Raw genomic sequence first — 23,284 nt, 5'->3', positions numbered from 1 at the left:
TGATAGCACATGGAGCTTCCAAAATCACACCTGTCTTGACTTGAATAGGAAAAGCCTAATAACCCCTGTACTGAAACTTATCAACCCAAAATAATCTTTGTTTTCAGTTGCCATTTGCCATTAACCTAAACACATTTTTCATGAGCAGCTATTTTTATTCGTTTTTTCGTGGCAAGATATAAATAGCATGGTCTAGTGATACCACACATGAGCAAGAGTAATAATGTTGACTATGGTAAATCAGAATGAAACTTTTGCTTACATATAATGTTAAATCGACAGTGTAAAGTGGCTTATTATAAACAGGCCTTGGGCTCCAATAGCTGTTGTTTTGTTTATGAAACATTTCTACTGACGTACATAAGCATTTCCATGCCACTAAAAAGCCTGAGCTCACAAATACAGAACAAAATACAGAAAGAAAACTCCAGTAAATAGACTAGTCAAAATAGGATGTTTTTCTTTTTCATCCCAAATTTAACGTGACTATTTTACTCTGGGGTTCCACTGCGGGAGAACAATCTACAGGAACGCACAAGAGCCAATCTATCACAACATACAGAAAGCACATAGTTGTTGCAGTAATATAATTTTAGCATTTATGGGCAATTCTGTATAACTCAAGAGAAAATAAAAGTTATACAACTAAATAGTATGCATAGATTTAAAAATATTAGCACAAATCTCCTCTTGGAGAAGACTACAAAATCAGCAATAAAACGTTATTACTGAGTTCTTTTATGTACTCTATGATTGTATTCATTTTGACTCAAATGCCACGGGTCTGATTCTCTAAATACAGGTATGGGACCTGTTATCCAGAAGGATCTAGACCTGGGGCTTTCCGGATAATGGATCTTTCCATAATTTGAATCTTCATACCTTAAGTCTACTAGAAAATCATGTAAACATTAAATAAATCCAATAGACTGGGTTTTGCTTCCAATAAGGATTAATTATATCTTCGTTTAGATCAAGTACAATGTACTGTTTTATTATTACAGAGAAAAAGGAAATCATTTTTTAAAATTTTAATTATTTGGATAAAATCTATGGGAGAAGGCCTTTATTCGTTCAACTATTTTTGAAGAAACTCCTATCTACTCTGAGCTGGTGAAGTCAAGTCTGGCGCAAAAGGTAACGTTCAGTAAAATCCGCAAGTTAGTGAATTAGCGTAGTTACGTCCCTTCACCAGAGCGCAACTTCACCTGGCGTTAGGGTACAAAGTAGCGCTAGAGTATGTCCACTTCACTAGCGAATTTACACCAGCAGCCGTTAGTAAATCGGCGAAGTGGCAAAATGACGTTACACTGGTGAATTTTCGCTATCATTAGTCACTTCGCCCTTTAGTAAATTCCGCCCCCTAGTATTTGTCTTTGGTGCTAACATCACCAAAAAAACAAAAACTATTTTTAAGCTTACTAAATACAGTAAAATCCCCATTTAACAGGAGACCAGAAAAAAATTATGTAAAATCAGGGAAATACATGCAACATAAATATTGGTGGTACCACAAAAAATGCTGTAAAATAAGGGAAAACTTACATTCAGTGTAAAATTGAGGTTTCCCTGTAAAGTAGGTATGGGTATAATCTAGAATGCTGAGGACCCAGGGCATTAAATTAAATAAACCAAAAAGGATGCTTAGCCTGCAGTAAGGATTAATGATGTCTTACTTCAAGTAAATGAATAGGTATTATTTTTTTTATTACAGAGAAAGAGGAAATCATTTTTAAAAAACGAAATTATTAAAAGTGTAATCATTTAAAATGAATGAATGAGTCTATGAATGATGGCCTCTGCATTTTTGGGAGCTTTCTAGACAATAGGTTTCAGCATAAGCGATCCTACACCTTTATTATTTATCATTTATTATTACGTATTATTATTACTGTATTACTTATTATTATTGTATTATTTATTGCAAAATGCTCAACAAGAGAGATAATAACATAATATTAGTTGTAAACGGAGCAGTCATTTTTACCACTATTTAGCGAATCAGCCTAAATGTTGTAATGACAAAACTACGCAATAAAAATTATGTTTTTGAACTTATCACAACCTGTGACAAACACGATAAGCACCAATGAAGTAACAAAGATCAGCTTAGGTGATGAAGTATTACATGAGAATAGCAAAATGATTGTTATTGTGATTAGCCTAGTTTGGATGAACATTCAGATGGAAAAGCCAATTCATTAGAAAATGACCCCAGTTACATATCTTATTTTCCTAATGTCAAAGTTCAAGTGCAAAAGCATAAAAATAACTCTAATGCTATCAAGAACATGCTAATATCATCTCAATTTTGTATTTGACTATTTGTAGCAGAAGCCACAGCACTACCACTGCAATGACTTGGTTTTGATGAAAGAGTTCCTTACCAGGCGGACAAACACATTTTGCACTTGTGTCTCTTACTTCTCGGAGCCTTGGTAGATGAAATTTTAACTTCTGTAAAACAAATAAGATAAGAAATAATTAGAAATAAAAATAAAAAAAAATCGTATCTACATAGCATTAGTATATATCAACACATGCAGGCCGGCACCTAAAGGGTTAATGGAGAATAGCTAGCCTTATCAGGCATTTTAGTTTTACATTACTTTCAGCTGTGCAAGTTAGATATCCCTATATACTTCTTCCTATACTCTAAATAATAATATCCTCGATTTAATCTGTGTGGATTGCATGTTTTTTCCCTTGAGCACCTGCTGATAAATGTAGTGAATCAAACAGTCTTTGCACCTCTGTCTGCTGCAAAAATTAAAAAAAAAAAGTCTGAATCCGAAGAATATCTTCAACCTGTCGAGGTCCTGTAGAAGTTAATGACAGAGGTCCTATTTGCAATTTGAAGTCTGCGCTGGGTTTCATATGATAACCTGAACATTTCGGGCTTTTCCGTCGATTTCATGGCTTTTTGGGCATCAAATCCAAAAAATTAGTAGACAATCCAAAAAAGTCATAGTTTTTGTGTGACAATCCGGCAAATGTGTTTTATCCCCATCCGATTTTTTCACATTTTTTTATTAATAAATAAGGGCAAATCATGAATTCTAGTTTGGCCGGATCTTTTTTTATTTAAAAAAAATCTGAAAAATTTGGATTTTGATAACTAACCCTCTAAATGTTATTCAGCAAAGGGGAATGAAACAGCAATCCTTTTTAATAAAAATACATTGAAATCTTTAGAGGAATTCCAAAGTGTTGCCTTTAATGAATGGCTATTACTGATATTTTAATAATATTAAACAATATTAAAGGGGTTAACTTTTAGTATGACGTAGGGAGCGATATTCTGAGACAATTAGCAATTTTGCATTTTTTATTATTTGCAGTTTTTGAGTAATTTAGCTTTTTATTCAGCAGCTCTCCAGTTTGCAGTGTCAGCAATCTGTTTGCTACTTATTCATTTATGTCTGAAGGCTTTTCTAGCACAGAGCTTTTAGGGGTTCATCATCAAGTATTATCTAACCCTCTATCAGGGAAAGAGCGCCTTTTACATACTTTCCTGTAATTGTCAGCACTGATAAGCAAGGCAACTATCATTATTAGCAGTTATTTTATACAGCGCTGACATATATACGCAATGTTTTACAGTGACCATTAGTGATGGGAGAATCTGATCCATTTTGCTTTGCTTGAAATTCGTGAAACTGCGAAAATCCATCAAAATGCATTGAAGTGCATGGGTGACAAATTTTCACGTGCAACAGATTTTTTATGTGCGTCATTATCGCGGTGAAACTTGGTAAACCATTTCGCTCATCACAAGTGATAATACAGCATTCTCATACCCTGCCCCAATGGAGCTTGCAATCTTAGGCCCCTATAACAGGCACACACAGTATGGTCAAATTCATCAGTGGCTTATTTACCTGCCTGTATATTATATTTGCAGTGTGGCAGGACATGAAAGCACCTGGAGGAAACAAAGGGAACACTGGCAGAACATACAGACTCCTTGCAGTGCCCAGGCTGAAGTTGAATTCCAAGACAGAAATGCTACCTATTTGCCAAACAGTGAATCTTGGCCTTTCACACACTGGGCCAAATCAGGCTGATCGTATAGTGGGTCTACGGAGACCTGTAGGACGTGGGAGCAGCCTTGCCAAATGTATATTTCAAATTTGCATGATAGATGTTTGCCCAATTTGTATTGGCCCGTGTACAGCAAGATCTTATTCAGGATGTTATCTTAAAGGAAAACTATACCCCTCAAACAATGTAGGTCTCTATAAAAATATAATGCATAAAACATCTTATATGTAAAACCCTGCTTCAGGTAAATAAACCATTTGCATATTATACTTTTTTTAGTAGTATGTGCCATTGGGTAATCATAAATATAAAACTGCCATTTTAAAAAATAAGGGCAGCCCCCTGGGATCGTATGATTCACGGTGCACACAAATATACCAAACAAACTATACTTGTTAGGTCACATGAGCCAATTAACAGACTTCTGAGTTCTGTGTTTTGCTTCCACACTTCTTCCTGTTAGTTAGAGCTGCAGTATTTCTGGTCAGGTGATCTCTGAGGCAGCACAGAGACCATTACGAAATGGTGGTTCAAAGCAAGAGATGTAAAAGAACAATATTTACTTAAATATATATATACCAGTTTGAAATGATTCTTTAATATGCCACCTAATTTGATACAAACTATCTGTTGCTCAAGTATTCATTTTGGGGACATAGTTCTCCTTTAATAACAGGTGCAACGTTTGCTCCAATTCCAACAACCATAGCAAGCAATCAACATCTAGCAATTGTTGGCCTTGATCAGCTGTATACATCCAACCATTTTACAAGATGCTCTAGTCTGATATGAGTGAAGCAAAATTTTCAGCTGTTAAACATTTCTTGTAAAATGTAAACATTGTTTGAGGGGTTGGCCAAGACATGAGAAGAACTACTGGAAAGAGTGAGATATGGGTACAAAGAAGTGGGAACAAGAAGTGGGAACAGGATCTTGATGTTGTTATATCAGATAAAGAATGGGGGAGAATATTTAAAACCAACATTAGCTTTACAGTTAGCAACAAGTATCAGGAATATTCTTACAAATTAATATCAAGGTGGTATCGGTCCCCAGTTGTGTTGAAACAAATGGGGGTAACCATGAATGATAGTTCATGGTTGGAAGTGTGAGATTGCTCAGGGCACTTTATTACATCTTTGGGTTACTTGCCCAGTTTTAACAATTTATTGAACACTGCTCCCTATTTGTGAGGAAGTAACATGGGAGTTCCAATCTCATTGTTAAGAAGGAATTGAAGGAGCTAAAAGAGATATCTTGCTAAAACTGCTTATGGCTTCTAAATCCCTAATACTCCTTTATTGGAGTAATAAAAATTCACCTACAGTAGAAAAGTTGATATTAGTAGTCACAGAGATAGCTCAGATGGAAGAACTAACGGCTTTAGCTAATAATAAATATGTACAATTTGTAGAAACATGGTCACGATGATTTAAATATTTAAAAGCGTATAAATCGATGAACATTGGTATTATAGTGGCAAATTTTATGTATATATTATGATTTAGGTTTAAATATGGAAATAAATTAGATTAAAAATGTTATGAGTAAAATACAACATAGCCGTATTATATGATTATAGGACATATGTTATAGGTCTTAAAAAATGTATTACTTTTTTGGATAATATTAACTGTTATTGATTCTAGGTATAATTATCTGCAATATATCGGATAAAATGTGTACAAACATATCGGAATGCAATATGCCTGTAAGGAAGTATATTCATGAAATTGAACGTGATCAATTCATTCTATACTGTATGTGTAAGTAAAAATAAAAAAATAAAGAATTAAAATAAAAAAAAGAGATATGGGTAGAAAGTCTGTTTGCTCTTCTAGATACAGCTGAAAGCCCAGCTTTAGGGTATCAGCAGAAAAAATTATCTGTTGACCTAGATATTCTTCAAACAATGACTGAATGGATAAATTCATGAGAGGCCTGAACACTAGCTGGATCTCCAAAGGGGGCTTAAACCGTCTGAAACAGCCACAACATAAAGAAATCATGGGGCATAGGGGGGGTCAGTAAGTCTCTTTAATGATAACCAGTTTCAATATATGTTTATAAGAAAAGTTTTATGCTTCATAACATTCCTGCTGTAACCTGTATCATGAATGTAACCCTAGAAAACAGAAGAGAAGTAGAAAGCACAACTCAGATGGAGTGGCTATATTTAATATGTGTCAGAAATGCTCTGGCTATGATATTTGATATTGTAAGGCTGTTTTTTATCTAACTGATGAAATACACAACAAAGATTTTAATATTCTGCTCAATGAAATCTGCCTGTCAAAGGTTATTTGTGTATCCATGCCCATAACTATAAACAAACATTGTTTATCTTATTAAGCAGCATGTCTGTACATAAATGCACAAACAAATAAAGGTTATAATATTGTTCCGTGGATGCCATAACAAAAGAGGTAATTTACTTACTGCAGATGCAATGTGCAAAGTGCATTTCGGAACATAATCACCATGTTTTTTTTTACAGGCAATACAATGTTTTTTCCATAATTCCATCTTTGCGGTCAGCAGGGGGAGTTGTGCTAGTTGGCATCATTGCTGGCATTTGCCTTGAGTGGAGTCTGTGGCCTATTATTTTGGTGCAACTGCACTGTGCCTATTAACACAGGCTGCTGTGGGAACCCTGGAGCTACTGTTTGGTGCTGTCAAGTGGTTCTGTAGCCTGAATAATCCAGACTTTTCAGTGCAATTGTGCCCAATTAGCACTGTAATACGAGAGCGACTGCATGAAGTTTGATGCATTGGTGCAACTGCATTAGGCAAAACTCCCCTTAGTGACTGCAACTATGGAAACTGGAATTATGGAAACTGGAATTATGGAAAATGCTGAATGATTGGTAAAAACATTGCATTTACATTCAGAAATGCAATCTGCATGCTGCATCTTTGGTAAATAACTGACCCCTGATAGTTTCCTCTGTATGAATAGGTGCAGCAGTGGTTCATACAGAACAGTAGTGACATTGAGCTCAACTATATGGAAGTTCATGGGGCCCATGTTGATACAAGTACCTTTAATGAATGGGATTTTTGCCAAGTAAATGACACCTAATAATAGGACACCAATTTTCAAATGAAAATGAAATTAAGCATGCTTTGTGTTACTGCAAGACTACCAACAAATTGCTATCCTGTTCCTGAATCCTCAAATAATCATTTAGGCCCATAACATACAGGAGCTTCATACTGCAAGAGTTCTCCCAATGGCATTCCCCAGTGATCCTTTCCCTATAGTAGCAGTGTCTGCCACAGACAGTTTGTGTCTTCCATTCACATGACTAAGAAGCAGCTGTCAGCAGGAACAACTATTTGGTAAATTAAATTGACCATAAACATGAAACCAATCAACTGTGTTTGCACCAGTTACTGCACTGGTGCAGCTCCAGGGGTCCAGCGGGGTCCAGAGAAAGTCCTTTAGCTCTCTGACTGGTAGTGTAAAATGGCTGATGCCAACATGTGTAGTCATTCTGCTAGTCACTCTGGCTGTTGCTTGCTCTAACACTGTTCTTGATCCTGATATTGACCTTACTTGTACCTTGCCTTTCCTGGCCCACTGAGACTCTGATAATGTTAACCTCTTGCTATGTAGGGTTGCCACCTGTCTAATTTTGAACTGGGCATTCTAGTTTTAATCAAGGCTGTCCTGCAATTAAAGTCAGTCTGCTAGTTTTGAACAACACAAGAATAAAGGAATAATAAGAAGAATAAAACATTATTATGTCATTCATCCTCTAAGCAACACAGTGCTACTTACAAACTAAAATATCTTCCAGGCACATTCTGAATTCTTAATAAAAGCCATAAAATGTACGATTTAAGCCTCTTTGTGTTGTTCGGATGTTACCTCAGAGGGTAATTAAATATACATCTAATTTGTCAGTTTGTGGTAAGAAACTGCTGGAGGATGTGCTTGTTCCATTCCTAATAACTACCATCATATTGAACACGGCTGCCTTTTAAAAATTGTTTACAAAGTTCAAATGTACATTATGGATGTTCAGATTGCTTAGTTACAGGTCCCCAGCATTCCCTAGTAATGGCTGGTATTCCACTAGATGGACATATAAAGAATACAAAAAAGGGCAAAGAGTGGACTACACATACTGCTGTGTTTGTGCAGTTGCCTCCCACGGGTGGCACCTACTGGTTGACTGTCAATGCTAAATCCTAATTTTAGAGCAACTGATATGCCATTTCCCTCTCACAGACATATTTCAAATACCTTTTAACTACTATGGTACTTAACCTTGAAGCTGGCCCATGTAACAACCTAATAAAGTGGCATCTTAATAACAGTCCTCTATCAACAAGATTTTAATTTTAATCTTCCGATTTTTATTTTTTTTGTATTTTAGTGTGATGTTAAACCTTTTTTTAAATATTATTTGCAGGGTTGCTACTTTTTGTTAGAAATACACTGGGCTGTAAGGAAAAGGGTATGGGGTGAATTGGACAGGAAATTGGTGGGCAGGGCAGGGTTATACTGGGACCAGAGGAATAAAAGGGGAGCTGGGTAGGGGAATTAGGACCAAATGAATGTGGGGTTACAAATTTACAAGTACATTGGTTACATTCGGTTAACATGTAATACTGGCCCTGGCTTTACAGCTAGGTTGGTGGCAGCCATAAGCACTAGGAGCACAGATTGTGGACCAGGTTTTCTTGTTTTTTGTCAGTGTAAAGTAAAAGTGGTCTGAAATTGCATTTCCCACTATAATATCTTTATTAGACAGCAATTACTGTCTTTTTTAATTTTAAAGACCATTCTTTACAGACTCCATGTGAATCTACTAAGGTTGCCATCTTTTCCGGCTAAACCTGAACAAAGGGTGGAGCTAATGGCATCTGGGGCAAGGCAGTGGTTGCTGGTGTTGGGCATGTGAAATCAGGCGCAGGCACAGTGATTTTGATTGGGGTTGAAATGAGGGGTGTTATTGCATCTCTTAGATGAAATTGGCTGGATTTCTGTCAAGTCTTTGTCAAGTTTTTCATAATTTTAAATCAGACAGTCCTTTGAAAAACTGGGATGTCCAGTTCAAAGCTTCACAGATGGCAACCCTAGCTCTGCATACTGTATATTATACCTGAAGAGTAAGCCCAATGCTTTAATTAAAACTATGGAATTTATTATGCAGAAACCAGTTATCTAAAAAAGTTTGAACACGGCTGCCTTTTACAGCATTGCTAATTCTTAATTTTGTCTGGTCTGATTTTTCTTTCTGTAATAATACAAAACTGTACTTGATGTTAACTAAGCCATGTTGATAGTAAAAATCACAGTATTATAATAATTAGATATTTTTCATTTATTGGTTAAATTATTGTTCATGTTTCACAAAGCTGAAAACCAAACAGACAGTTGAAACCCGAACAGGCCTAAGAAAAAAACAAACTGTTCGGGTCGAACCCAAACAAGTGGAGACCCTAGAATCTATAAGAATCAATCAGTACAAAGCATTTACTTGTCACAATTTTTTTGATTGCTATGCGTTACTGCTCCTGTGCAAGTTGTGTGCCTCTTATTACATAAGGGGGAAAGACTTAAAGGGAAAAAGTCACTGGTCCTTGTCCCAAAATCTGTGCTATGAGTTTATACTAACAAGAATAAATGGTTTCTCCTGAAATGTAAAAATACCAGGAGGCTGTCATTGAACTTGCCAGAATAGTGTTTTAAACATCTGTATATCGTATTATGAAGTGCTGCTGAGACGTGAATCAGAATCACACAAATCTATCTGCAGTGAAAACAGCTAAAATATGTGGAAAACCAGAAATACATCTTTCATGGCAAGATTGATATTTCTTTTATGTCTACTTAAGTGAAGTAAACAGGTGAGAAATGTTTTGGTCCTACTTGCAGGTAAATAAAGGCAATGATACATGTATATTTATCCTTGGCACCATCATGGGCGTTCATGTGAAAAATATTTTTGGATATTTGATGTCCAGACAGAAATACAAGGCATACCACAGTTTGACTGCACATATATCATTACTATTCTATTTCCATCAATGTAGATGTACATATTTACACCATAACTCAACGGCAGTTTGATGTATATTTACAGCACACTCTGGTGTAAACAGAGGATCAGCAAGAAGCTGGAGATCTTGTAAACAATATGTCATTCTACATAATTGTTAAACTATATACTACTTACTAATAGTACTAGGCAATAGTCCAAAAGAGGTTATTTAAGTATTTGGGATACTATTCACTTTCCACTTTCGTATCAGCTCATTTAAACCTAAATGATGTCAGACATACTGTTATGTGAGTGTGGTTGCAAACAAGTTGTGATCAAAGTAGATACATAATTGGGCATTGCCAAGTTTAAAAAAAGGGAGTGTGGCTTAAAAATTCCTGATCTTTTATATATTTTATCTTGCAGAAAAAGCTTTCCAATTTATTTTTAGGCAATATTTTAATACAGTTGAATATTTGATATATTTTTAAGAATGCTTACATTTTTAATCTAGCAACATATACTCTCCCTAGCTACAGACAGAGGTTTGGTGACTCTTTTGTGACACATGATTCTCTGCTAACGGTTCCATAACAGTTCCATAAGAACCAAATATCTACTATGACATCTTCAAATCAAAGTTTAGTTAAATACCTTTTAGCTTTACTTTATAAATCAGTAAGAGCAACATTTTAAAGAGACTTACTGAAAAGAGCTGGGCTCAGGCAGTCTATTAAAGTGGCTGGCTGCTATAAAGCATAGCCTGAACTATGTTGAGTAACATGCTTTATTCAAAATTAAGTATAGTTTTTTATAAGTTTATTTTTTTTTGGTTCATTCAATCATCATGAATATGACTGCACGAAAGGCAACCATAAAACCTCTATGATGATCTATATCTTCATTATTTTTATAGCATTACCAAGTTACACATGCTTTACGATAAGATACTTTACAACATATAACAAACAGACAAGTCAAATTATACAAACAAAAACACTAGAGAAAATAAGAGAAATGTTTGATTAATCAGTAAATTAGTCCTTGGTGAAATTTATTATGTGACCCCCTTGTCAATATAGTCTGATTATTAGTAGGAAAGAACTGTCCACCTAAAGTTGTGAAATAAGTATTTAAAAGTGTCTATATACCATTTAGATAGGTAGATGAGCTTCAATATTTTCCACAGGGGCACTGCACCAATTAGGTTGAAAAACTTGACTCAGGCAGCAGCGCATAGCATTTTAACTGGTACCTTTAAGAGCCAAATTTACCAGAAATTAGGCTATTCTAGTGCAAGAGAGAACACTTACTCTCTCTGGACTATCAATGCCCCCCCTGGCACAGGAAAGGGTAAGCTCTGGGAGGTGGGGGTGTCATTGCAGGAGTCACCACAGGCAGCTCCTGCATTAAAAACGGTGCTGATTATCCTAGCAATATTAGTGGGTACTTAATCAGTCACACTGCCTGTGGCAAACTTGAGGTAATAAGGTTGGGTAGCACCAGCTTTCCTGCTACCAGGATATGGCCATCTCTCCACATTGCCAGTCTACACTGGAGAATCCAGCACCAATCACACCGCACCTCTGGCACTTAGCCTTAATGCTGGGGCCTGGCTGGATACTACTTAGGGTTGCCACCTGCCTGGTTTTCAACCAGACAGCCTGTTTTTCAAGAGGGCTGTCCGGGTGATAACTGCTTGTCCGGATTTTCAAATTAGGAAATACAGACAGGGCTTTATCAGCCAAAAGGCTATCACCATGTCACCAGACCTGCCCCGATGTCATCAGACCCACCCCTGTCTGACCTGCCACTTGGCAAAAGGTGCCAACCCTACTGCTACTTCAGCAACAGGCAGAGGGATTAAAATGTATTCCATTCAGTACGAAAAATGAAGACTGACTGTCACGGCCGGCACCCAATACCAGAACAGGTGCCAAGTACCCTGGTCTCGGCTCGGCTTCTCCAGTAGTGTGACCACCGTTGGGCTTCGGGATGAGCCCTCAGCTTACTTGGGTGCCACCTGGACTTAACGAGGGGTACAAGGCGAGATGTTCTGGCTAGCAGAGGGGCACGGCAGGTAGAAAGTCTTTTGGGCCGAAGGTCACGGTACAAATGGAGCAGGCAAGAGAATTGTCAGACAGGCTGGGTCGAGGCAGGCAGATATCAAGAATCGTCAGGCAGGCAAGAGTCAAACCGGGTAATCAAACAGATGGGGTCAGCCAGAAAGAGTAGTCGAGATGCAGGCAAAGGTCAGGATTTGGATATCAGAATAGTCAGGAACAGGCAGGGGTCAAAACCAGAATAGCAGATACAAAATACACAGGAACAGACAGCACAAGGCTTCAGGAACCACCAGAATCAAGATTCTATCACGGGCACTGGCTGGGGGTCAGAATGGGCTTTATATACATTCGAAATTGGCGCCAAAACGAGCGTCATTACGCGCTGGCGCAATCACGCCAGCGCGCCTGTACCTTTAAGAGGCGCGCAGGCGCGCCGCACAAGCCCTAGAAGAATCAAGATGGCGCCGGACCAGGTAATTTTATTACACTGACCAGTGGCTTCTGAAGACAAAATGCTGTAACTGAGCACAGAAATACATTTAAACTTGCCGTACTAAATACAAGACCCACATTTCCTATCAGTAAATGTCACAAACATTGATCAGTACACTGACAGGTCTCGTTTCCAGTCTAACATGAATATGTTTTTCTAGGCTTAGCACTAGAGAAAGACTAGAGGGCAGCAATTTGTAATGGAGAAGAAAAGTAAAAGTAAGGAAACTCAGCTATAACAAATTATTAAGCAATGTAAATGACAAAACCATATAAAACATTAAAACAAGATATATTAGGGTTAGCTGTCTAAAGAATAGATTTATTTTGATAAAACAAACTCCAACAAGAAAAAGGAAGGTGCTTATAGAATGGCTTGTATTCCGAAATTTGAAAGGCATAGACCTTTAACTAGCATTGAAAACTAAACTTCGGCTATGACTAGTTATGGTAAGAAGGGATTAGGGAGGTTTAATATTGCCTGCCCACTGAAAGTTAGCATAGAGACAAAAAGCATATATGAAAAGTTACGAAGGCAGGGCACAACTAATTTTGTTAAGAATCGGTTAAGTGATGAAGAAGGTGTTAAAAATATACATAGAGAAGAGTGAGGCAATAATAGATAATTCTGTTTCTAAAGAAAAGTGTATTGTAACCTCCATAAAGCTGCTGGTTTGAGAGATGTGTACCTGGATCCCGACTTCAAATGGCGAGTTTAATCGTTTGGTGTCTAAGTAGTAATATATTGGAGATGGTGGGCAGAAATTTAAAACAGGGCATACTTTTTGAAGAAACAGGTAACTGTGATGGATATATTATGGCTTTCTGTGTTATGTGGGACTCTTTATCAAATCTTGGTTTGGAAAATGGAGTTCCCCTTTAACTGAAATTACATTGGTAACCAGGAGTGCTACAAGTGGTGGCCCTAGTGGATGAGGCCAAATGATAGACTGGGAAACTGAGAAGGAAAAGCTGAAAGACATGTAGTAGAGACTGGTAACGAACACATATAACAAGAGCAAAATATCTATATTCTAATGTTTCATTCTAATGTTTCACCCCATACAATTTTGAAAGAGCCATTTATACCTATATCTACCAATAATTGTAACAGATTGTTATTACAATCCTTTATCCTTTATTTAGTTAGTCAGCTCTAGATCGAGAAAGTGGACATTCATTCACACACACACACACATGTACTATACTTGGGTAACAAGCCCCTGAACACAGGTAGATAGATAGATAGCTAGATACTGTAGATAGATAGATAGATAGATAGATAGATAGATAGATAGATAGATAGATAGATAGATAGATAGATAGATAGATAGATAGATAGATAGATACTCAACCTAAGGGTCAGAAGGTCATGCTTCCTACAATGTTTCTGGCAATTTTAATCTGCCCCTAACCACTAACTAATTTTTTGGGAGAATTATGTTCATTATTGGCAGCTAGCATAGGGATTCTCCTTAACTGATGTTTATGGCATCAAAAAGGAGAAACAATGGTTGCTTAGGCAAGGATTAAACTGGAAGCCACAGAAGCTGAGTAGTGTTTCCAGAAGGTAGAAACTAGTGAAAATAAATAAAAAGGAAGATAAATATACAGTACACGTGGGTCCTAAATTTCCTTAAACTTTTTTTGGGGAGAGGGCAAGTTAGTAAAAGGAACTTTCTCCAATAATTTGAGTGCGTTTGCTGCTATAGATAGATAGATAGATAGATAGATAGATAGATAGATAGATAGATACTCAACCTAAGGGTCAGAAGGTCATGCTTCCTACAATGTTTCTGGCAATTTTAATCTGCCCCTAACCACTAACTAATTTTTTGGGAGAATTATGTTCATTATTGGCAGCTAGCATAGGGATTCTCCTTAACTGATGTTTATGGCATCAAAAAGGAGAAACAATGGTTGCTTAGGCAAGGATTAAACTGGAAGCCACAGAAGCTGAGTAGTGTTTCCAGAAGGTAGAAACTAGTGAAAATAAATAAAAAGGAAGATAAATATACAGTACACGTGGGTCCTAAATTTCCTTAAACTTTTTTTGGGGAGAGGGCAAGTTAGTAAAAGGAACTTTCTCCAATAATTTGAGTGCGTTTGCTGCTATGCATGTAAAGTTCTACCATTCATTTTACAAAAACATCATGGTTTCCTGAGAAAATATGCCAGATGAACTGATGCAAAACCTTGGTTGGCTGCTGTATCAAACCATTTTCTTCCACTTAGCAACTTTATCTAAGAATATATTATGCCTCTACGTAAAACCTTTTCATTCTTTCATGTCAATGCACCTTAATCGTGAATTCCCTTTCTAAAAGTTATTCCTTCTTTTCACATTAATCGTTGCTGAAAAAAAAATGGGGAGGCACATTTTGGCTGATTCCAGGATAAAACAGTAAATAGTGGGGGGAAAAACTCCAAATTTCTCTGCAGGTTTATTTGAAAGATGAATTACTTTCTGCTTCATTTGTAGAGCTGTTTACCTCTTGTCCAACCTCATTACCATTTCTTACAGATTCAATTTTCTATCTCTCTGAAAGAAATTTTAGACTGGCAGATGTGAAATAGCTTAAAATGAAGGCCTGAACAGACATGTATTTTTCCATTAGGAAATATGTAGGAAAAATACAGAATGTTGAAGGAGACTGATTATCACAAAAGTAGGATTTTTTGAATGTGAAATCTTTGCTCTTTTTCTTGGCCCTGTCATCTCCTTCCTTGACACCCTCATTCATGCTCAGTACCACAGTATTATATTACAGTTTGCTCTGTCCTCTTCCTTTGTATATACAATTAGCTCCTCTCCAAACCTAGTGAGTATTTATCCCAATAGTTTCTTATGAAACAACTAAGCCTGTCAGACATGCTCCCAGAATGTAAAGCAGACATTGGTTGCTGAATAGTCCATGAAAAGCACTTACAGAACACTATCCCATTTTTGAATTCACCTTGCCTTGAGGCTGGGTGTAACTGGGCATGGTCAGTCACATTAACATCAATCCCATTTTTCAAGAGAAGAATGTTGGGAAGCAAAACTAATGGGATACAGTGGTTAGAAACAATGTATGTATGTATGTATGTATGCCTCAGAGCAATGTTTATCAGTGTGTAAACAACTACTAAATAAGTTATTGTCACTTTATAGCTTAAACGGAAAGGTCCGTTTCTATGATCCTAAATATATTCAGCACCAAAGCACTTGACTCTCAAAATACAGGATCAGTTTATCTGTGTCTGGGTTCATAAGCATGGACACACTATTTATGTGGCTATGTGTTTTTACTGCTTTTTGAACAAATTCTAAGTGAATACAAAATCATGCTGAATAAAGTACATTAAGCAATATTCCTGAATGTTCATTCAAGCATTTCAATCTATTGCATTTTTAGTCTTTTTTTTTTCTAAACACTGTAGGCACAATTTATAGTGTTTTAACTATGAAAAGTTGCGAAATACAAAAAAATGCATCATATCAATATATTGTGTCCAATTTCATATTTATATGTGATTGCACATGTGTTTACTGTTCATAATTCCAAAGCTAGGGTGGAAGAACCAAAGTAGAGGGAGGAAGAAGCAAAACTACAGTAAATAAAACAATGTCACTTTTAATATACAGAAATCTGAAATATTAATTTTATGAAATCCCTCTTTTTCTTAATATTTGCCTCCAAAGTAAGACATTGGCCTATTGTAAACTATAGTGATAATGCAAAATAAGGCAACATTAAGTAAGGAAGAGTCGGGGCAACCTGGCTTAAACCATGTGACTGTGAATCGGTGAAGCAAAATATTTATGATTTAAGTCCAGCAACTGTAGATAAGCCTGGTCTGTGCAAAGAAAAGTAAAGCAATATCATATCCATATTTACACAATTTCTTTATTAGATTGGAATCTGTAAGTATTATTTTAACTTGTGTCACATTCCTTTCTCACAAAAAGCATTAGGGCTATCCTGTGTTATGGCTCATATTGTGGTTATAGATCTAAAACCCATTGTTTACATCACTGCAGCTTTCCAGTGTTTGGTTAGACTTAGCTAACTCAAAATAAGGTTACAGAAAAAAATATATGAAAATATAGCCATGCAAATGGGTATGTATACATCCAACCTCCATTGACTTTCAGGATCCACTGTTTTGCCCATAGATTGTAAACCTCACTTTAAAGGACCAGGAACACCAAAATAAAAGAATATTTATATGCATTTAAATATAATGTACAGTGACTCTGCACTGGTATAAAGTGAGTATGTGGTTCAGAAGCACTACCACAGTTTATATAAAGAAGCTAATGTATAGCCATGGGGCAGCTATTTAAGTTTAATGTTTACGCATGTTTACACAACCAATAACAGATAAGTTCTTTAGAATACAATGGTTTAAGTTCTTACATAAGAAAATAAACAACCTTAGAGTGAAAGCTGTTCAAAGTAACTAATGTACCTTTAGATCAATGCTTTCCAACTGGCAGCCCGTGTGGCCCCCCACATGAAAATCTGCCTGTGATTAGCCATGTGTAAGTTTTAGGATAAGGCCACACGAGGAGATTCGGAGTGATTTTGTCGCCTGGCGACTAATCGCCTCGTCTTTTGAGCGACTATCTCCCCAAACTGCCTCAGCGTTGTTCCCCATAGGCTACAATGAAAAGTCGCCTGCGCTAATGCACACGCAGCGATGCGTTTTCAATAGTCGCCCAAAGTTGCCTCACTGAGGGCGACATTTTTTTTGACGCCGGTGAATTTTGGCGGCTGTTTTTCGCGAATTTATTTGCCGCCGGTGAATCGCGCAAATTCGCACCTGGCGAATAAATTCTCCCATCACTAGTTACTAGCTGCTAAATACAGGCATTAATAATTCTGGCACATGGCCACAAGGAATCTAAACAGAAGCAAAAATGTGTCCAAAACTATCCACTTTACATTAAACATGGCCTCCTTACAAGGCTGCTTTTGCAATGAACCATTATTAAAATGGCTTAGAAATGTTTCCATGTAATTAATACAATATTTACTCTTATCAATGTATTATTAATTGCAATCAAAATGTAGGCATTGTAACACAATATAGCAGCTATGTGTCTCTCAAGCCTTCATACTGAAAGGTCTTGAGATAACGAAAAGCTATGTAGAAGCCCCAACTGGGCAAACGAGAAATTATTTAAATAATAGCTGCTATTAGGATGCTGACAGCTGTAGTTCAACTGGTAGGCTTTATTTTTACTAAGTATTTATACTAAGCATAAAAGTATATATAAATCATTTTCCACTGTCTTAGATTGTCATACTGTGTTAGTTTCCAGGTTCTTTCTACACTCAAAAAGCATACAGGAAGGCTAATTGGCTCCTGTTAAATGTACTACTGTGAATGTAAAATAATTATACTATATGACTATACACATAATGAATTGTTCAGGTGAAAAACCATATTATGACTTATAGCTGTAATTAAAAGTTAAAGGAGTGAATTTAACATACTGTGCTATATCTGGATTGTTCTAATGCAGATGAAAATAACACACCTCTGCTCCAGAGGAACGTACGGTACTTACTCTTTATACAAATGAAATTATTACATTAACATTTGCCTAAATGTTTTACAGTCATGATTTACCAAGCATCACCAACATTTTTCTTCATTCTGCAAGTTACAAAAAAGTGCTGTTATTTCTGCTGCATCCTCAAAACACATTGAACCCTGCACAGCAAGCTTTCATCATCCTTATCTCTGAGGTCTATCTTACATGGCTCAGAGCTTTGGTGGATAGAGTACATCTTGCTTGTCCACTTATCTCTAAGAGGATGATGAGTTCTCCTGACAAAATCCAAACAGTCACCAAGCAACAAAAATTGATGTGACTGTATCTGTCAAGGCCCCAACAGCCCTGCTGCTGCAGCATACATTTTTTAACCATGAGCCAAATTAATTATAAAAAGGGTTGGGGAGCAACACAAGCATGCAAAACATTCCTGGGGGTACCAAATATGGACTGTGATTGACTATTTGGTAGCCCTTATGTGGACTGGCAGCCTGTATTTGGCACTACACCTGGTTATTATGCCACCCAAAATTTGCCTCCAAGCCAGGAATTCAAATATAAGCAAATATATGTAGCAATATCCATGGGGTTGATATGCAACATGTTGCTTGCGAGCCACTGGTTGGGGACCACTACTATAGAGGAAGCAGACCACATGATTGCATCGAGGTTAGCTATATAGCAGGGTGACGATAACCACAATATATTTAAAAAAAATTGACACTTTGTTATGTAATAATTGTGAGCATAACAAGCATAAAGAAGTTACATGTATATTTCAAGTGTGTTTGATTTATAAAACATGATACAAGTTCAGGCTACTGTCTCTGATCATACCTTCAACTAACATTACACCATAGCCTAGGTCCATCCAAATTTTTGCCTTGTTAGAGCATTACTTTGGAAGAAGATAACTCAGCCATGCCTATAGTTGTAAGCATTTTTGGGCAGGGCCTTCTTTATTAGAGATGTCGCGAACTGTTCGCCGGCGAACATCGGGTGTTCGCGCTCGCCGGAAGTTCGCGAACGTCGCGCGACGTTCGCCATTTTGGGTTCGCCATTGTTGGCGCTTTTTTTTGCCCTCTCACCCCAGACCAGCAGGTACATGGCAGCCAATCAGGAAGCTCTCCCCTGGACCACTCCCCTTCCCTATAAAAACCGAAGCCCTGCAGCGTTTTTTCACTCTGCCTGTGTGTGCTGAAGAGATAGTGTAGGGAGAGAGCTGCTGCCTGTTAGTGATTTCAGGGACAGTTGAAAGTTTGCTGGCTAGTAATCGTTTTGATACTGCTCTGTTATTGGAGGGACAGAAGTCTGCAGGGGTTTGAGGGACATTTAAGCTTAGGTAGCTTTGCTGGCTAGTAATCTACCTTCTACTGCAGTGCTCTGTATGTAGCTGCAGTGGGCAGCTGTCCTGCTTCTGATCTCATCTGCTGACTGCTGCAATAACAGTAGTCCTTGTAAGGACTGCTTTTATTTATTTTTTTGTTGTTTTACTACTACTACTACTACTACTATAAGAGCCCAGTGCTATTAGTCTAGCAGTGTTGGGGAGTGGGACTGGTGTGCTAATCTGCTGCTCCTAGTAGTTCAGCAGCACCAACTTTAATTTTTTTTTTTAATATTCATTTTTTTTTTATTTTACTTTTTTTATTTTACTACCGCTGTAGTAGTGTATAAGTTGACCTTTTAGGCATTATTTGCCCTGTAGGCATTATTTGCACACTGTTTTCTTCAACCCGCCATCTAGCTGTGTGACCTTGTTCACATTCTGTCTAAATATCCATAATATTACCGTCTCCAGAAAAAACACCGGAGTGACTTTTTTCAAGCAGCCATAATATATTTTACGTAATCCGTATCCACCGCTGTAGTAGTGTATACGTTGACCTTGTAGGCATTATTTGCACACTGTTTTCTTCAACCCGCCATCTAGCTGTGTGACCTTGTTCACATTCTGTCTAAATATCCATAATATTACCGTCTCCAGAAAAAACACCGGAGTGACTTTTTTCAAGCAGCCATAATATATTTTACGTAATCCGTATCCACCGCTGTAGTAGTGTATACGTTGACCTTGTAGGCATTATTTGCACACTGTTTTCTTCAACCCGCCATCTAGCTGTGTGACCTTGTTCACATTCTGTCTAAATATCCATAATATTACCGTCTCCAGAAAAAACACCGGAGTGACTTTTTTCAAGCAGCATTCATATATTTTACGTAATCCGTATCCACCGCTGTAGTAGTGTATAAGTTGACCTTTTAGGCATTATTTGCCCTGTAGGCATTATTTGCACACTGTTTTCTTCAACCCGCCATCTAGCTGTGTGACCTTGTTCACATTCTGTCTAAATATCCATAATATTACCGTCTCCAGAAAAAACACCGGAGTGACTTTTTTCAAGCAGCCATAATATATTTTACGTAATCCGTATCCACCGCTGTAGTAGTGTATACGTTGACCTTGTAGGCATTATTTGCACACTGTTTTCTTCAACCCGCCATCTAGCTGTGTGACCTTGTTCACATTCTGTCTAAATATCCATAATATTACCGTCTCCAGAAAAAACACCGGAGTGACTTTTTTCAAGCAGCATTCATATATTTTACGTAATCCGTATCCACCGCTGTAGTAGTGTATACGTTGACCTTGTAGGCATTATTTGCACACTGTTTTCTTCAACCCGCCATCTAGCTGTGTGACCTTGTTCACATTCTGTCTAAATATCCATAATATTACCGTCTCCAGAAAAAACACCGGAGTGACTTTTTTCAAGCAGCCATAATATATTTTACGTAATCCGTATCCACCGCTGTAGTAGTGTATACGTTGACCTTGTAGGCATTATTTGCACACTGTTTTCTTCAACCCGCCATCTAGCTGTGTGACCTTGTTCACATTTTGTCTAAATATTGATAATATTATCGTCTCTAGAAAAACCACTTGAGTTACTTTTTTTCAAGCAGCATTCATATATTTTACGTAATCCGTATCCACCGCTGTAGTAGTGTATACGTTGACCTTGTAGGCATTATTTGCACACTGTTTTCTTCAACCCGCCATCTAGCTGTGTGTATTATCGTTTCCAGAAAAACCAACTGAGTTTTTGTTGTTGTTGTTGTTTTTTAAAAAATAATGCCAGGCAAAGGCAGGCCGCCACGCAGAGGCCGTGCTAGGGGCCGTGCTGCTATGCAATCCTGTGGCCCTAGCAAATTGCCCAGTTTTAAAAAGCCAATGACCCTGAACTCCCAAAATGCTGAAGAGGTAGTTGACTGGCTTACACAGCACACCCCATCCTCTACCGTTTCTAACTTTACCACAACATCCTCCTCATCCTCCACTGCTATGGCCACCCCACGTAACACTTCCTCCACCACCGGTGCCCCTTCTTCACTGGGGTCAGAGGAGTTATTTTCCCATGAGTTTCTTGAACTGAGTAATGCGCAACCATTATTGCCAGAAGAAGATGAAGGAGATGAGGACCTTACACCAGATTTAATTCTGGCAGAGAACACGACAGAGATGGACATAATGAGTGATGAGGAGGAGGTCCCCGCTGCTGCTTCCTTCTGTGATGTGTCAGAAGAAATTGATGCATCTGAGGAGAATGATGATGAGGAGATTGATGTTTTGTGGGTGCCTAGTAGAAGAGAGCAAGAGGAGGGTAGTTCAGATGGAGAGACGGAGAGTCAGAGAGGCAGTAGGAGAATAAGACTTAGAAGAAGCAGGGAGGACAGCCCGCAGGGATCAGTAGGGCAACAACATGTATCGGCACCTGTGTTCAGCCGGCCAACGCACCCGCCATTGCCGCCAATGCCGCCAACTTCTACTGTTACCGCCAGATCGCACACTTCCAAAAAGTCAGCAGTGTGGGATTTTTTTAATGTGTGTGTCTCTGACAAAAGCATTGTAATTTGCAATGAGTGCAGTCAGAAACTGAGCCTTGGTAAGCCCAACAGCCACATAGGTACAACTTCTATGCGAAGGCACATGAGCGGCAAGCACAAAGCACTTTGGGAGCAACACCTCAAAGGCAACAGGCAAACTAAAAGCCACACTCCTTCTGGTCCAGCATCTTACTGCTCTACCTCTGCTCTCCTTGACCCGTCTGAACCACCCTCCACTCCGCCTTCCACCTTGACCACCTGTTCCCATTCCCAGTCATCTGCGACCAGCCAAGTTTCTGTGAAGGCCATGTTTGAGCGTAAGAAGCCAATGTCTGACTGTCACCCCCTTGCCCGGCGTCTGACAGCTGGCTTGTCTGCACTCTTAGCCCGCCAGCTTTTACCATACCAGCTGGTGGACTCTGAGGCCTTCCGCAAATTTGTAGCAATTGGGACACCGCAGTGGAAGGTACCCAGCCGCAATTTTTTTTCTAAAAAGGGAATACCACACCTGTACCAACATGTGCAGAGCCAAGTTACCGCATCTCTGTCACTTAGTGTTGGGCCAAAGGTCCATATGACTACTGACGCATGGTCCTCCAAGCATGGTCAGGGCAGGTATGTCACCTACACTGCCCACTGGGTGAACTTGGTAATGGCTGGGAAGCAGGGAATGGGTAGCTCAACAACAACAGTGGAGTTGGTGTCACCGCCACGGATTGCACGCGGTTCTGCCACCACCTCTACTCCTCCATCGCTCTCTACCTCGTCTTCTTCTTCTTCTTACTCTGCTGCTCCTGTGCACCCCCAGCCCCCCCTAGGCTATTCGACGTGCCAGGTACGCCGTTGTCACGCTGTCTTGGGGATGACGTGCCTGGAAAGCAAAAACCATACCGGATCTGTACTCCTGTCATCTCTGCAGTCACAGGCCGATCGGTGGCTGACCCCACACCAACTGCAGATCGGAAAAGTGGTGTGTGACAATGGAAGCAATCTGTTGGCAGCGTTGAGACTAGGCAATTTAACACATGTGCCCTGCATGGCACATGTGTTAAATTTAATAGTCCAACGTTTTGTCTCCAAGTACCCAGGATTCCAGGACGTTCTCACCCAGTCCAGAAAGGTGTCGGCCCATTTCAGACGTTCCTACACAGCCATGGCACGCCTTGCTGACATTCAGCAGCGCTACAACATGCCAGTCAGGCGTTTGATTTCTGACAGCCAGACTCGCTGGAATTCAACGCTCCTTATGT

The 23,284-nt window shown here is 38.4% G+C and overlaps 1 protein-coding gene across 5 annotated transcripts in view; it reads right to left on the bottom strand.

Annotated features, from left to right (window-relative positions):
* The window catches only part of LOC108697509 (collagen alpha-1(XIII) chain-like), a 201,843-nt gene that overhangs the window by 163,829 nt on the left and 14,730 nt on the right, over positions 1 to 23,284 (bottom strand). For all 5 annotated transcript variants that reach the window (XM_041571115.1, XM_041571116.1, XM_041571117.1 and 2 more), the window contains exon 2: positions 2,388 to 2,457. In XM_041571115.1, the coding sequence (XP_041427049.1) occupies positions 2,388 to 2,457 (70 nt within the window). The remainder of the gene's footprint in view (positions 1 to 2,387; positions 2,458 to 23,284) is intronic.

Source organism: Xenopus laevis, chromosome 7S (genome assembly GCF_017654675.1).
Source record: "Xenopus laevis strain J_2021 chromosome 7S, Xenopus_laevis_v10.1, whole genome shotgun sequence".
In the NCBI taxonomy this organism is placed as follows: Eukaryota; Metazoa; Chordata; class Amphibia; order Anura; family Pipidae; genus Xenopus; species Xenopus laevis.
The sequence above is the reverse complement of the archived record's forward strand: the minus strand, read 5'-3'. Positions and strand labels throughout refer to the sequence as shown.